Source organism: Oreochromis aureus, linkage group 8 (genome assembly GCF_013358895.1).
Source record: "Oreochromis aureus strain Israel breed Guangdong linkage group 8, ZZ_aureus, whole genome shotgun sequence".
NCBI classification, from domain to species: Eukaryota; Metazoa; Chordata; class Actinopteri; order Cichliformes; family Cichlidae; genus Oreochromis; species Oreochromis aureus.
The window spans coordinates 15,896,504-15,913,571 of record NC_052949.1 but is presented as its reverse complement, the minus strand read 5'-3'; the positions used below and the strand labels follow the sequence as shown (position 1 = coordinate 15,913,571).

Below are 17,068 nucleotides of genomic sequence, written 5' to 3'. Positions count from 1 at the left end.
TTCCTTCTGTTGGCTGTTATGTGGCAGCTAATTAAGCCCTTCAGTAACAACCTCAGCTTTGGCACCATAGACAGACATTAGTCACTCTTATCTACACACACACACACACACACACACACACACACACACACACACACACACACACACACACACACACACACACACACACAGCTGTATTTCCATCACTTCAGATGGAAATCATTACACTGATTTTATTAACCTAACTCAAGCCTTTACCTTAAAGTAATCCTTCCTTACACTAACCTTAAAGCAAGTCTTTAAAGTTAGAGTCAGTGATTATGGTGATTTGCATTTTTTAGATCCCCACAAGCCAAGCAGATCATCACAACGTGTTTTTTTTATTGTGATTTACATTTTTGAGAGAACTTGTACGCACATGCACTCCTTCACACTCTTTTTATGTGGTGTCAAAAAGCTACCGTGTGTCCTCAGAATATATTTAACCTATTTCGACAGGGAGCAAAATGCGCTCACACCAACACACACTCATTCATCATTCTTCACTCCACGCATGTAGACATGCACATTCTCTCTCCATCACTTATTCCTCTAATGTTAAGAGGTCACTGCCTGGGCGTTGTAGATAATAATGAATTATGATTTTGTGTGCAAGAGCACACACACACACAGATACACTTTGAGGGGTTAACACGCATTTGAAAGACTGTCTGTGATTATGTGCATTTGTGTGTGCTTGTGCGTGCAATGTGCTGATGTCAAATATTCACTTGACAGGCCATAAAGATGGATATCTTCCTATTACATTCTTAATTACATGACCTTTAAGAAGTCAATCAAAATGGATGTGTATTTTCCTGAGCCTTTGAACCAGTACCAGTGTCAGCAGCATAATACTGAATGTGTTTCAGATCTGTACTGTGTTTTTCATCGTGTAATTATATCTAACACGTTAACAGTGAAGTTATCCTATTCTGTCCTATTCAAATGGGATTGGAGTCTCTTGAGCTCTGCATGAAATCTTCCCTACCAGCTTCACACTAGTGCATATCATTTCAAATATGTTTAAATGTGACTGACACAAATCTTTGAAAATTAAAGGCTCTGAAACTGAGTACATGTTGAAAGAGTAGGCAGCCTGCTGCTTTTAAAAATGTAACTTTATTTTACCTGTATCATATATACTTAGATTACCGTGACCCATGCTCAGCCTTTGTAATCAAATTCCTTTAAATCTTCATTAGTATGTCTGTGAAGGTTCTCAGTCATCCAGGTCATTGTAGTCTAAGGAGCTTGGAAAGAAAAGCGTCTGGACTTCTTTAAGTTTCCTTGAAGACGTTTCACCTCTCATCCAAGAAGTTCAGTCCTAAGACGGTGGAGAGTCCCAGATTTAAGCCCTATGGGAGTGTCCCCAGGAGGGTCATGGACCCCCTATTGATCCTCTACCTAATCACACGAGCCAAGGTGTGAAAACGGGTGTGGGTCACAATAGGCCAAGGTTTCTGGTGAACCCAGTTTGAAGCCTAGCCCACCCTATCATGTGATTTCCTGAGGTCAGATGGCCCAGGATGTGAGTGGGCGTTAAGGCGTCTGAGAAGGGATCTCAAAACTGGATTATAGATAGCAGACAGTTGGTATCGTAAGCCGGTACCGGTCCATGGCCCGGGGGTTGGGGACCGCTGTCATAAGCCACCGCCTCTGTTCAAAGATGGTCATTCACAGCGACATAGATGGCTTCTTTCACTCCTCTTTCAAACCACGTCTTCTCTGTCCAAAATGTGAACATCCTTGAAAGAGTGACCTTTGTCCTTTAGATGCAGATGGTCTGAGCATTCCTCGCTAAACTGTACAGCATACACTACGTTGTTAAGTTTGTGTTTAGGAGATCTGTCTTTGGGATGAACCAGTTTTTGTCTTTATTTGTAGAAGCTCTTGCTGTGCACTGAACTTTTAAAAGTGCTACATGTTATAAACTGGTGTTAATATTCCAATAATATTCAGTTCTAAGAACACGGACTCATGGAAATGCAGATATATATCTTGATCCCTCTTAAAACAATTATTTGAGTTTAACTATAAGTAATATTATGTATATTTAATATAAATAAAGTATAATTACACACTTTTTGAGGCTTCTTCTTGGAATGTTTTGTCCTACATCCTTGCACCCACTTGCCAAGCTTCCTTTTCACTCTAGGGTTTTTCTCTTAATGAAGATATATTTAGGCAGGTAGCTGAACAGAGCTGCAGTTCTATCACACGAATGATGCTTTCATCCTAATCTGTATAAGCATACCGCAGCGTACACAGTGCTTCATTTTTACTCCTGGGAATTATGATTTTTGCCTTTGTTGGGTTTTATTTTTATAATTAAGATCTCACTTTGGAGATGAAATTCCAGGTCTGTCTATTTTAAATCCAAAACCTTACAGGCAGAGAAACTTTTTTATTCTTGAGATGCGCTCTTTTGAAGTTCCCCATCAACTTTTTTTTCACTTTCTCAGTTACACCAGCCAGTCTCTAAAGTACTTGCCACAACCCGACTAATATTGGTTTTAAGTGTCGGCATTCGTAAAGATCTTTTTTTGTTTGTATGTTGAAGAAATTTTGTAGTATAATGTTGGTACCAATTTGTGTAAGCCTGTTTGGCTGAATCTCACATAGGAGTTGAGTTGGGTTTCTTTTATCGGTATACATGATAAATTCAGTCTAAAGTGATTCCTCAGTAGACTTCCGCTAAAGTTTAAAACACTGAGTATGCATTTGTAATAATTAAGCCCTTGGGAGTTTACACTACTTCGCGTTTTTGTCTAACATGAAAATATTCTGATAAAAAGAGCCGACTACACATTAGTCTGTGAGATTACTTACCAATTAGATGTGTCTTGTGACCCCTAAAACAACACAAATGCTGACATGTAAGGGGCTTTGTGAGGTTGTATTAAGGTGTAACTGGTATGCAATGCAAAGAAAAAATGTTATGCTCCTGGTAATGAAAGTGAATATAACCAAATTCATAAGATTTTAGGAGCAGCAGAAGCCAAGAGGGTGGATAACACTGTTAAAACAATAATCTAGTTTTATTTAGTTATTGTTCAGATTAGCAATCACATGAACCGTTCTACACTGTGTTACAATCAGTAAACTCTAACAAAAAACCCAACTGTGCACACATATGAGAAATCAGAGTGCACCTTTTTAAGGTCACTTTGATCCATTTCAAATGGCTGGTTAATCTGAAGCAGGTGGTTAGTGTGAAACCAATACACTTATCTGTGTTAGAGTACGCTTTCTTCTACTGCACTTAAGCACTCAGGCTGTAAAGTTCAGTTCCTTTTGGGCTGGGGCTTGTCATCCACTACAAATGGAAAGTTATCAATCTTCTGTGGGTCTCTGGAAGGTCTGCAGAAACTGAAGGGGGTCTGTCATGCCTGTCTTCTGAACTTCAACTAAAAGAAAAACTGATCTAGACAATTAATGTTTACAAGTTTACCCATAAACATTAGCTTAAATGATAAGGCTTAAGTGTAATTAGCTCTATGCTCCTTTTCTAAATGAGTTGTACGACCATGAAATGCAAACCTCCATGATGCATAGCAATCTCATCCTGAAGCATCATGGAAAACTAATTAATTTCAGAGAATGAATCCATGCAGCTCATTTAAGGCAGTATAATTATCCCTTTGTGTACCCTTAATCACAAAAAATGCTAGTAATGCAGTTTTAAACAGGAGACTTATATGAAATACTAAAATACAGAACAAGTAGGTGTCTTAATTTTACTTCAAACTCATTACAAAGACTCTTTTTGTGCAACAAAAAGACTTAGCATGAGTGACTGTAGCTTTATGATTCACTAATTAGACTTTCAATTAGCATCATCTAACTTCATCACATGGATAAATTAAGCAGTTTAAATTTAGCATATTGGCTAGCAACCATGTTTATTAAACATTACTTATGTGCTAAATCAAGCAGTCTAAAAATTTAGCTTATTAGCTAGCAAGCTTGTTTGTTAAAAGCTTCTTACCCAGGAAAGGTTTTGTACATTAGCAGGGAAGCAGGCTTCAGGTCTGTAAAATCAGGTTGGAGCAACAAGGACTGTTCTGCTGCTTCAAAAGTGTCAGCATTTCAACTTTTAAGGTTATATGTTTATCTGTACATCTACTGGAGCCTACTTAAGCATACTGTTACTGTGAGCTAAAGGCCACGGCTAGCATGGCACGCTAATTTTGAGCAGGTAGAAGTTTTAATGTTTAACAGCTTGGCATATAATGTCAGTCTTGCAGTTTACAGAGGTGGCCAATACTCCAGTGAAGATAAATGTTTCACCGATGTTCATTTGACTGTCTTTCAGTATGATTCTGCAAAAACTAACAGGCTGAATTTTGTTTTTCTGAAGTAGGCCATGGGAAAAGAAGGGACAGATTACATTTACTGATGCATACTTTAACTTTTTTTGAAATGTTACGGGCTTTAGCCTTGACAGTAGACTGCTCTACTTCAAGTTTCACATACTGAACTCTCTGATCTTGCTTGGAAATGATGAGTTATTGAAGTGAATTTATTAACTGAACTGTTTGTGGTTCTTCAACCAAGGTTTGTAAAACATCAAAAGGAGGCCCAAACAGGATCAGTGTAACATGATTTATTTTTCTGTACAGGAGCGCTAGGTTTTCTCAGTTATATGTATTCCAATTATGTAATGGGTTTTGAAACAAATCTGTGGTGTAAGTGATCTAAGTGTGAAAATTGTGGCCTGTGACTGGAGTGCACATCCCAGCGCCGAGGCAAAGCAGATCTTTGAGCAATGCTTTTACTCTTCACAAGCAAACCTCTCTGGTGGTGCCCTTGACAAAAGCACTTAACCCCACCTGCTCCAGCTGAGCTGTATTGAGCAACTCCCTGAAGTCACTTTGTTAAATTGAATGAGGGTGATACAGGTTGTATTGAAAAAAGGGCTCCCAGTGATCCTTAGTTAACAAAAGGTATGAAAAAGACTGAAAGCAATTGTAACAACTTTGTCCAGGTTTTTAGTTTTATCTTTCAGTTGCCCTCTTTGAAATAAATACATGCTTTTTAGCAAGAATCCTTAGCCTACTTGGGTTTTGATCTTCTTAGTCATTCAACACTGGGACTGTAGCCTAATACAACTACTGTCGGCACCTATTGCTCTCTTAAAATATTTCATATTTATGCCAGGATAGGAGGACTTTTACATATATCATTGACAAATCAAGTGATTTAACAAGAATCATCTGTAATGTTCTGCTTATAATAGATAGGTTCTGATATTCATGCAATTTAGATGCCACTTTGACATGCAGCTACCTTACAGTAGATCTAACTGGGTGTCTTACTGGCTCTACTGCTGTAGAGCCAGTAAGACACTTCAACCTGCTACACACTACAAAATCTGCCCGAGGCATTGACCCATCTTCGAAAATCCTAGATCCAAATGCAATCTGGCATCTATGGAAGTCAGAACAAGCCAGATTCAGAGAGCTCCCACCCCGCAAACCTCCACGACATCCAGAACATATTTTGCTACGTTCTGGTTTCTCAGACATCACAAGACACCCTCGGGGATTTCTTTGCGCAGTCCTGATGAGTCACACGATAGTAACACAGTATTATTACAGATATTTAAAACAGGTCGCTCTTGAAAATGAGACCTCATGTCTCAGTGAGATTTACCTGTATAAATAAAGGTGAAATACAAAAGTAAAAACCACAGAAATGTAGCTGCTCAATGAATGCTCCTACTTAATCTTATGATATTGATTACATTTAGCTGCATAAGTATATTTATTAAATAATACAGCATAGTTTATATAGCAAAGCTACCTTTGTTTTAAAAAATAGTAATAGCTCGGAACTAATTGATGGAATAAACAATTATTTATATGGCTTTAAGGCAGGGGTGTCCGACTTCAGGTCTCGCGTGCAGGTTTTAGACGTGTCCTTGATCCAGAACAGCTGATTTGAATGACTGAATTACCTCCTCAACATGTCTTGAAGTTCTCTAGAGGCCTGGTAATGAACTAATCCTTTGATTCAGGTGTGCTGACCCAGGGTGAGATCTAAAACCTGCAGGACACCAGCCCTTGAGGCCTGGAGTTGGACACCCCTGCTTTAAGGGGTCTGGATGGAAATGAACAATGCATTGAGTGGATGATGAGATATTCTGCTGAAAAAGTTTTCAAATCATGGAATCTACAGCCATCTGTAACACACGATGGAGGCTTTGACACAGTTTGGGACTGTAGTTATGCCAGTGGCATCTGAGGTCTTGTCAAACTTGATTGACTTATGCACAAAGAAAATCAAATTTTCATCCACTATACAATACCATCTGAAAAGCATCTAATTTACAATGACTTAATTTTTCAGCATGATCAATTATCCCCTCAAAATAGATGCAGTAAAAGAAAAACACACTGTCATGGTCTGACCTCCCCAGATCGCAGATGTCAGTGTTATTGAAACAGTGTGGGATCATCTCAAGAGAAAGAAATTGTTGATTTATTTATGTCAGGAAGTAATTCTAGGCAAACAAACACAGTACTATCAGAACTTGAGTTACACCGCCTTCTAAACCAATAGTAAAGATTCTTTATTTTCTGTTATGTGTTCGTATGTCTCTGATGAAAGCAGTACAACTGACTGGATAACTAATTAGTAGCATCGCAGTATACATCATCCATCTGACTGCCTCACTAATGGACTGATACACTGCTTTACCCACGCTGCCTGTCAAATTGACTGACATGACTGATGCATTGCGTGACTGGTTGAATGACCATCTGACACGGCAGCTTGCTGACAGATATACTAGCTTTCTGACTGACTACACAACTGAGAATTTAAGAGAGTGACTGACTGTGGAGGCCATTGATGGACTGTCAGTATATTCTTAATACAAGGTAAGCAGCCAAGTGTGCCCATGCCATGAGAAGCCCGAGTGACCAGTGTGCTAATAGCATGACCTCCTACGTAATACTAAAAGAAGAGGAGGGTGGAGAATAGAGTGAGAGAGTGACAGAACAAAGGTAAGAATATGCATGAAGAGGAGAAGAAGCGCATTTATTACATAAGAAGAAAAGGGGAAATTGCGGTGAGAAAATACCCCTCTTTTTAAGTCTGTTGTTACTGATTCTGAAGGACAGGGACACACAGCTGTTGTTAAGGACAAATAGGAGAGACTGAAAAGCAGACAAGGAGAATTAGAAAGTGAAATTGAGAATATCAGTGCTTTTTAATGTAGAGTAGAGGCCGATAATGAGTGAAGGGACAGAGACGTGGTAAGGGCAAAGCCTGAGCACTGGGGTAGAAAAATTTCATGGAGGTAGAATTTGGAAAAAAGATCGTTTCTATGTCCCTTTGGGCAACACAGAATATTGATTGTATCCATGGTCATTTAATGTGTGCGGTAATGCAGTTGTGTGCCAAGATGGTTGTACTTTTACAGTAACTGTGCACACTCCAGCATTCATTGTGTATGTCTGAATGTGTGTAAGTCTTTGTACCCCTGGGCAAAGGGCATAAGCGATGAACTCTCCACTATAAATTTCTCATATTCAGCTATGAATGATACATTTTGAGTACGGGATCTATGCACCTCCAGGATAGGATAGCATAGTTTAAGTGTTTGAAAACACTGAGAGATGCAGCACAATCACATTTACAGTATAGCATAATATCATTTTTAAGCACAAATCTGAAACATTTAAAGTACAAAAAGTAAAAACAAGTATCAAAGAGAATGGAGTAATTTGGCTCAGGCTTTAAGGCCATGATTACAGCTTTAAAATTAAACATTGTTTTCATAACACTGCAGACAATAAACTGTCGGCACTGTTTTCAGCACAGCAGTAGGTGATATGCTCATATATTGCTGAAAGGCCAACTTTTGACTGGTACTGCAAAGACACCAATTAAGCACAGAGCAAACAAACACTAACAGTAACTTAAATACATAGTGCATTGAGTTAGGGGTGTGACTTTCCTCAAATGGAAAAAATTTCTGCTGTAGCAATAGCTGTTTTCACTCATATTTATTGTAACAAGCTTGGATGTATGACTGGCTAAATATATATTCAGTCAAACGGAAGAAAACACAAAAACTAAATAACAGTGTTAAAATTGTTTTGCTTGACCAGCATGGCATCATTTTTTTTCCAGCACAGTTAATGTTAAGATAATCAAAATGACATTAACAGCGAGAAAGCTGCTGTTTTGTTGTGCATGCTGAATAAGCTGTTGATCAGCTAGAATGTCACATGAAGAAATAATCTTGTTTAAATCCATCTCCTTTGTTTTAAATGTTCAAATACGATAGTTAATAATAAAGCAGGAAGCAGGCATATTCTTCTAATACCATTACCTTTCATCAGGGGACAATGGCAGATGCACTTACGCCGCAGAAGTTGGTATTACACAACAGCGGCTGTGTTTATGCAGGTCTCTTACTGCAGGCTGAAAATGTGCCTGTATTAAGCCGTTCTTCTTGCTTATACCACCTATATAATATGCAGATGCAAGTGCGGAAAGAAATTAAAGGGATACGTGAAACACTGAGGCTGCCCGAGCTCTACCAATCCTGCAGTCCAAACATTAACAGCACATCGATGCTGAACGATTATGCAAAAACATGCATTATGTTTCAAGCCGCTGTTTTTAAATGAGTCATTTCAGTGCTGTGTGTACAATGTCATAATTGTTTTTTTGTTTGAAGCGGGTGAGCTGAATTGGAGCTGAAGTCATGTGGAGTTCTTATATCACTTTGACCTTTGAGTTTAGCTCTTCAGACCAGAGTGTCCATTCTGTTTCTTTTCTGCTATGTGACTCTTAAGAACACAAGTTCAGCTATCTTACTAAATCTTGATCAGAACCTGGACTTTATTTATTTCATGTTTTTTTTTAGTCATATGCAAGTGTTCAGCTTATATAAATACAGAAATACAGTATACAAGGGAAAAACAGAGTTTTATGTTTCTTGAGCCCTGATATTTCCTCATTCCCCATCACACTGATAGCACTTACCCAAACAAGTCTTTAATGAAAGTTTAAACTAGTTTAGAGCTACTTCAGTTTCACTTGCATCCAGTTCTCCACTTCCAGTACCACGCTGATGTAAGGTGCTAATGAATGGAAAGAGACTTGGCGACGGCCATCTTCCAAGTAAAGCAGTGGACAGTGCAGCAGACAATAAACAGCTATAAAATACTAAACTGTGAAAAAGTCTTAAGGCACCTCCCATTTCTTTATATTTGGCTTGGAAATTTGGAGAGAGGGCACAAGGGTCTAAAGTTAACATTTGCTGTGACCGCCTTTATTCTTCAACACAGCATGAACTCTGTTAGTCAAGCTTGCTTCTTCTAAATTTTTGAAGTAGGCTTCAGGAATAGTCCTCCAGGCTTCTTGAAAGACATTTTTTGTCTGCCTTTTGTTCTGTTCTCTGTCAAGATGATCCCACACTGCTTCAGTAATGTTGAGGTCCAGGCTCTGGTGAGGCCAATCCATGACTGCAGTGTTCCCCTGTCTGTTTTCACTAGGTAGCTATGCTATGTGTCACAAGCTTTCCAGATGGTATTCCATGATGGTTCAAGATTTGACAGTACCTTATTGTGTCATAATTCCATCCATTCCCCAAATCATGACAGAGCCTATACTGTCTTTTGCAGGTAGCCATAGACACTCATGTTGTACCTGTCTCTTACCCTTTCTGTACATAGTGATGATAGTTTGAGCCAAAACATTTCAAAGTGAAATTCATCACTCTATAAAGGTCTATGTAATTTGCAACCAACGGATCCGTAAGACCTGTTAAAAGTTAATCTCAACTGAACTGAACTGAAGGACCAGATGAATATATGCTCGGTCTTGTGTAGCTGGATATTTTTAAGCCTGCCACATCTTCTTTTTCCTCCACCTCTCCAGTTTCCTCAGCTTTTTTAAGAACACACTGCTCACCTTGCTGAAATATGCTAAATTACTGAATAGTATCTCTGTTAGAATCACCTCATTAATAAAAACTAACAAACAAAAAAAATCATATTCCTCTGCCAATGTCCTAAGAACATCTTTGAGAGATTTTCAGAAAGCCTGGAGAACTTTTGTTCAAAACTACTATGTATAAAGAAATAAGGAGTGGCTCAAGAGTTTTGCACAGTAGTGTATATTGATTATCCTGAGGTCTATAGCCTACAGTGTTACCGTGCCATCATGAATATTCAATCCCTTCAAACCACTGCTGCTCAGATTTTTCAGCTTCCTACTGTGTGCGGCTGAATGGACTCACTGTAGTACATGGGTATTAAGCACATCACTCATGGCGTTTGCAGGGAGGAAAGAAGTCCAGATTTTTCCATCTGGTCTCCTGCTTGATGTTTTATTCATCTGAATGACCCTGTTTCCTGATCTATGATCTTAAGAGACTCAGCCACACACACACACCAATGACACCACCCGCCCACATACTTATGCGCAATTTATCAGTGGGACATAAATTTGAAGATCACCTTAAACATTGGATGAACCATGCGGCTTGTAAATAAACACTCGATATCTCCTTTACATACCTCACATACTCTGACTTCCAAAACATTTGTTCAAACCCATCCTGATTCCAGCCACTGTCTCTGTCTCTCTCTGTGTCCTTCACTATGGCTCATTGTCATTTTCATGTCTTATTGAAGGACTGCCCTTACTCTTTCAATGAGGTGCTGTTGTGCTATTAGCGAGGCGTACACAGGCACCGACATCTTGAGCGAGCAACAAGGTGAGGAAAACCTCCGGCTGATGGATGTAATTTTCCATGATCACCTCTCCTGTCCTTTGAGTTCTTCTTTGTGAACATGTCCTCCATTTGCCCTCTCAAACTCATATTCTGTTTATTTTTCTGTGCTCATTGGTACATTGTCAGCATAGATGCACAATTCAGGAGAGTTAGAGCATATATATCCCAATAATAGAAAAGCAGACAGTGACATATATTCTAGACGGGTGAGATTTTCACACCTGTAAAACATAATAGGTAAACATGTTTGCATCTGGTTCTGTGGACAACTCAGACTCACCAGTTCATCTGGACTCCATGTTTTTAGATGGTGTGAGGAAATGGACATGTCAGGTAAAAGGCGTTGATCTTTTCATACAATACAGGCGTGTGCTCTAAGATTTTTGGTCATGACATTCACACGATGTCCAGCTTTTTAAGTTGGGATTGGTACAATATATGATCCAAATATTTGATTGGAGCATTCCTTGACTTCCTGACGGCCTGAAAAACTTGATTCCAGGTTGTGATTTAAGTCAAAAGCTCTAACATTGTTATTATGTGCTTTAGCTGATTGACTTGCAATGTATTCAATAATCACGTCGTCATGATGTGATTGTTATGGTTGGCAATGTACAGTCCAGATCAAAAGTTTAAGACCACTTGAAAAATGGCAAAAAAAATCATATTTTGCATGGTTGGATCTTAACAAGGTTCCAAGTAGAGCTTGGATGTTGAAACTCTACTTGGAACCTTGTTAAGATCAACCATGCAAAATATGATATTTTTTTTGCAATTATTCAAGTGTTCTTAAACTTTATATTGGGACTGCATTACTGCAGGATATTATTCTGTGGTTTCCATGCATGCATGTATCTGTAAGAGGTAGAAAGATGAAGTGATTTATAATCAATGTTTGGCTGTGAAGGTTCTCAGTCATCCAGGTCATCGTAGTCAAAGGAGTTTGCAAAGAAAAGCGTCTGGACTTCTTTAAGTTGCTTGAAGACGTTTCACCTCTCATCCGAGAAGCTTCTTCAGTTCTAAGGTCAAATGGCCGAGAGTCCCAGATTTAAACCCAGTGGGAGTATCCCCCCCAATGAGGGACAAAGGACCCCCTGGTGATCCTCTAATCACATGCGCCAAGGTGTGAAAGCGGGTGTGGGACCTAATCAGCCAGGGTTTCGGGTGAGCCCATTGTGAAACCTGGCCCCACCTTGTCATGTGAATTCCTGAGGTCAGATGGCCCAGGATGTGAGTGGGCGTTAAGGCGTCTGGGAGGGAACTCAAAACTGGATTATAGATGGCAGACAGTTGGTGTCGTAAACCACCGCCTCTGTTCAAAGATGGTCGCTCACAGTGGACATAGATGGCCTCTTTCACTCCTCTTTCAAACCATCTGTCCTCTCTGTCCAATATGTGAACATTGGCATCCTCAAAAGAGTGACCTTTATCCTTAAGATGCAGATGAACTGCTGAGTCTTGTCCTGTGGAGGTGGCTCTTCTATGTTGTGCCATGCGCTTGTGAAGTGGCTGTTTGGTCTCTCCAATGTAGAGGTCTGGGCATTCCTCGCTGCACTGTACAGCATACACCACGTTGTTCAGTCTGTGTTTTGGAGTTTTGTCTTTCGGGTGAACCAGTTTCTGTCTGAGTGTGTTGCTGGGTCTGAAGTATACTGGGATGTCGTGCTTGGAGAAAACTCTCCTGAGTTTCTCTGATACACCGGCTACATAGGGGATGACAATGTTGTTGCGTCTGTCTTTCTTATCCTCCCTCGCTGGTGTCTGATCTTCTTTTCTGTGCCTCTTTGCTGACTTTATGAACGCCCAGTTAGGATAACCGCATGTTTTCAGTGCTTCCTTTACATGTGTGTGTTCCTTCTTTTTCCCTTCAGGCTTAGAGGGAACATGTTCTGCCCGGTGGTGTAGGGTCCTGATTACTCCAAGTTTGTGTTCCAGAGGGTGATGGGAGTCAAAGAGGAGGTACTGGTCCGTGTGTGTGGGCTTCCGGTAAACTTCAATGTTGAGGTTGCCATTCTCTTCAATGTGCACCGCGCAGTCCAGGAAAGGCAAACAGTTATCCTTTGTGTCTTCCCTGGTGAACTTGATGTTTTTATCCACAGCATTAATGTGCGCAGTGAAGGATTCCACTTCTTGTGTCTTGATTTTGACCCAGGTGTCGTCCACATATCTGTACCAGTGGCTGGGTACTCTCCCTTTGAAAGAGCCAAGAGCCTTTCTTTCCACTTCCTCCATGTAAAGGTTGGCTACAATAGGTGACACAGGGGAGCCCATGGCACAGCCATGTTTTTGTCTGTAGAAGCCTTCGTTGTATTTGAGATATGTAGTGGTGAGGCAGAGGTCTAACAGTGTGCAAATCTGATCGGGTGTGAAGTTGGTCCTGTCTTCCAAGGAGCTGTCTTCTTGTAGTCGTTTTCTGACAGTCTCCACTGCTTCCGTGGTGGGTATGCAAGTGAAGAGAGAGACTACATCAAAGGACACCATGGACATCTGGGCCATCTGACCTCAGGAATTCACATGACAAGGTGGGGCCAGGTTTCACAATGGGCTCACCCGAAACCCTGGCTGATTAGGTCCCACACCCGCTTTCACACCTTGGCGCATGTGATTAGAGGATCACCAGGGGGTCCTTTGTCCCTCATTGGGGGGGATACTCCCACTGGGTTTAAATCTGGGACTCTCGGCCATTTGACCTTAGAACTGAAGAAGCTTCTCGGATGAGAGGTGAAACGTCTTCAAGCAACTTAAAGAAGTCCAGACGCTTTTCTTTGCAAACTCCTTTGACAATCAATGTTTGGTCTACTTCTCTCTCCTTCTAAAATATATATTATATTAATTGAATGAATTCTATATTTTGTTTGTGTGTGTGTGTGTGTATGATTTGCAAATGTTGACTTTTGAATTTCATCGCTAAGCAATATGTATTTTTTTTCTCATGCAACCATGTGTTTTCAGTATTCAGTCACTGCTCTAGGTTTAATCTGGACATTCATTCTGCTGTTGCTGGAGACCGTTTGAACTAAACATGTATGGCCCTCCAGTGGATCTTTCTTTTAAAAATCTCAGCAATGTTGCAGGTAGTATATTTTTATAAATCCTGAAATATAAAGTAGATAATGAAATAGTGTTTACTTTTAAATATATTTCTTCCAATAATAATTATTTAATAGCTCCTGGGGGATCAAGTTTGTGGTAGGAAGTATTTTCTAGGACAGCACTTGCTCTTACAAAACCAGTTAACTATAGTTAGTGTATCAACTGCTGTTATCAAAATGCATGAATTTAAATACTGCAATGTCTACACGCTAGCATAATCTAGTCACACAAACTTGTAACTTATTGTTTTTAAAGCATTTTAAAATAAAATACTTCAAATCACGTCTTATTTCTAGAGTATAAAATTCTGTGAACATGACTGCAGTAATCACTTTAATACAGCAGCTTTAAGCAGCAGAAATAAAACTGCATATATACAAGTCCCAAAGCTGCCCGTATGATGTATCGAGTCGCATTACGTTATTTTTGGTTCAGGTGCGTTGGGAGAGCTGCCCCGAAGTCTGCTCCGCCCCTTAACCACAAACTCAAAGGGGAAGTACCTGAGCTGCTCTCTGCGTCTCAGTAATAACAGCCTCACCGACCTCGTTGGCCTCCAGTACACGATCAACCACTTTTTTGCACAACCATCAAAGCTTGGATGGTTGGATCTGTCCTTCAACAAAATCACCTGCATAGAACCTGTAAGAATCATTTTTGTTCTTTTAATAGCTCATTTTCAGTTTTCTCTCTGTCTTCTTCTGAAATTATCCCCTGTCTTTGATGTATAATTACACACATGTATTATACACAACATTTGTTTTCCCTGTTTATTTAAGAAATGTTTATATCTACATTTGTTTCTCCAAAATGCAGAAAATTCTGATATCTTCACAAGCTAACCAGCACTTTACTGGATTTAAATTTACAACTAAGCCCTGTTACAGGTTTTGTGCGAGCTGAAAGAACTGCGTGTGCTGTATCTTCATGGCAACAGCATCTGGAACCTGTCAGAAGTGGACAAGCTGAGAGAGCTCCAGCATCTGCACACAATCACATTGCATGGCAATCTCATAGAAACAAGCAAAGGCTACAGGTGCAAGCTCATTTTCAGCAATTTCACTTAAGACAGACATTCTGTTCTCAGAGCTGATCTCAAGTTGCAGTGTGTGGAGTTATACACAGGCTGGTTCTTACTTCTAGACTGATTGTAGATAGTTAATAGCAAGAGGCTAGGCCAGAAGCAGAGAAGAAGAAAAAGCAAAACAAAAAATAAGAGTTAGAAAGAAAAAAAATACCCTGACAACACCTGCTCTACACAAATTCATAGATCTTGCGGCATGTTGAGCATAACTCATATGTTGAGTGTAAATTGACAGTTGTTTCAGGGGGCTATGTTTTTTTTAATGGAAAATCACAGGTGTGTAAGAGGGAATATTTGATCAGAAATGTAATAACTATTTTAGCAAAGTGGCAAAACAAGAGCTAAAATATTCTTCCTATTAAAGTACAAAATGTACCTAAAGTTGGTAAAGTTAAACTCCCTTTTTCTGAAGAATGCCATTTTTTGAAAAGGGTCGTGCTGGAGGCATTCTGTACTTTTCTCAGCTTTGCTGGTTGTAAAAAAACAAAAACAAAAAACAACTATTTGTTCTATAGTACTTTGGCCTTTAACAGTTAAACATGTTGTTTGTCAGAATGCAACAACTAAAATATATGAAGTCTGACTAGGAGAGCAAAACCTACCTGTATTTAAGAGGTTAATATATATCAGCTGGGACTCACCTTAATCTTAAAATCTTAATCTTGAACATAGTGTAGACCATAGCCATCAAGTAAATGTTTCAGTTCCTTCTAAATCTTAACTGAATATATGTAGTATTGTACCAAGTACCATAATACTTTAGTATAAACAGTATTTGTAATAACTAATGCACTGAATCTAATCATATATCTGTTGCAACACCTACAGATATAGACAGAGAAATGTCACATTGAGATATGTGATACCCTGATACCTGCTTATGTCTACATTAGATATCTCAGGTTATTAGGTTAGATATCTCAGGGATATAGCTTCTTGATTTAATTTTCATCTCATTTCATACTCTCAATTATGTGAAAAACCAGCAAAGTCTGCTTCACAAAGACTTAGACACATCGTCCTTATTTAAAATTAAATGTAAGTGCTGATATGAATTTTCATATATGGAAGCACTCAACATGTCCACGGTGCCCTTGGAGTCAAAGCTGACTTTGACGTGTGTGCCTTTCTGTGTGTTTAGGAATTACGTGATTTCTGTATTGCCTCAGCTGAAGAAAATGGACTTCAGCGGTGTGACACGAGACGAGCGGGTCATGGCAGATATCTGGCGTTCTCACGGCACCAAAAAAACCCCAAGATCATTAAGTGTTTCTGCTGAATAAAAATGTTTGTCCTCTCATCACCAGTCGTTTTTTTTTCTCAATTCCCTTCATCAGATCTTGGTACCCATGTTATTTACAGCTGAGCTAATATCCTGTGAGCATTCTCATTTTTGACCTATGGGCTGTGGCTATGGTCACCCATCTTCCTGCTTGATTACTGCAGTAGTAATTAGGTCTACATCGAGCTGTAGCACCACTAATCAGACCCTCGGTGGCCATCGTCACAAAATTATGTCACAAGCAGCGCACTACTTGTACAAATCTGCACATGCTGACATGGCTCAGGGGTTATCGGTTGAAGTTAGAATCACTGTGACAGCTCAGACAATGTGAAGGACCTTGCGTAAAGTCAGCTTCAGTGAACTGCGGTTGAACTGTGAAATACAAAACTCTTGCTTCCTCTTTTGGTATATTTCATATTGGGAGCACATTCTGTGGTTAGACGAGTGTAAAATGAATTTGTTCAACTCAGAAGGGATCCAGCACATTTGGCATGACCCTCGATGGGAATACCTCAGCGAAAACATAGTCCTGACTCCCACCAGATAAGCCAGAAGATGGGACTGGGGTGATATGGGTCTGCATGACGAGTGCTGGAGATATGATATTATAGAGGGCACTTTGAATGCCCAGGGACATACAACACTTTACTGCCCCATGTCCAGAGGTCTATTGGAACAACAATTTTCCTACTTGATCACAATCTAAATCATGCTGCTAAAATCAAGCAAGAATTTAAAAATATATCCAAACTATTACCTGACAAAGGAACATTTAAAATGTTTAGTTGCAGCCTCCAATCACACCCACCTACATAGCAAATTTGACTTC

The 17,068-nt window shown here is 39.6% G+C and overlaps 1 protein-coding gene across 5 annotated transcripts in view; it reads left to right on the top strand.

The window, feature by feature from the left end:
* The window catches only part of LOC116329825 (leucine-rich repeat-containing protein 51-like), a 148,249-nt gene extending 132,007 nt beyond the window's left edge, over positions 1-16,242 (top strand). For 3 of the 5 annotated variants that reach the window (XM_039616805.1, XM_039616806.1, XM_039616807.1), the window contains 5 exons: positions 10,680-10,762; positions 13,733-13,854; positions 14,309-14,514; positions 14,758-14,906; positions 16,096-16,242. In XM_039616805.1, the coding sequence (XP_039472739.1) occupies positions 13,803-13,854; positions 14,309-14,514; positions 14,758-14,906; positions 16,096-16,237 (549 nt within the window). In that variant the 5' untranslated portion in view covers positions 10,680-10,762; positions 13,733-13,802 and the 3' untranslated portion in view covers positions 16,238-16,242. Of the gene's footprint in view, positions 1-10,679; positions 10,763-11,093; positions 11,114-13,732; positions 13,855-14,308; positions 14,515-14,757; positions 14,907-16,095 lie in introns of those variants that run through there. The other 2 variants (XM_031751922.2, XM_039616808.1) reach the window with 2 other exon arrangements.
* The last annotated feature ends 826 nt before the right edge of the window (positions 16,243-17,068 follow it).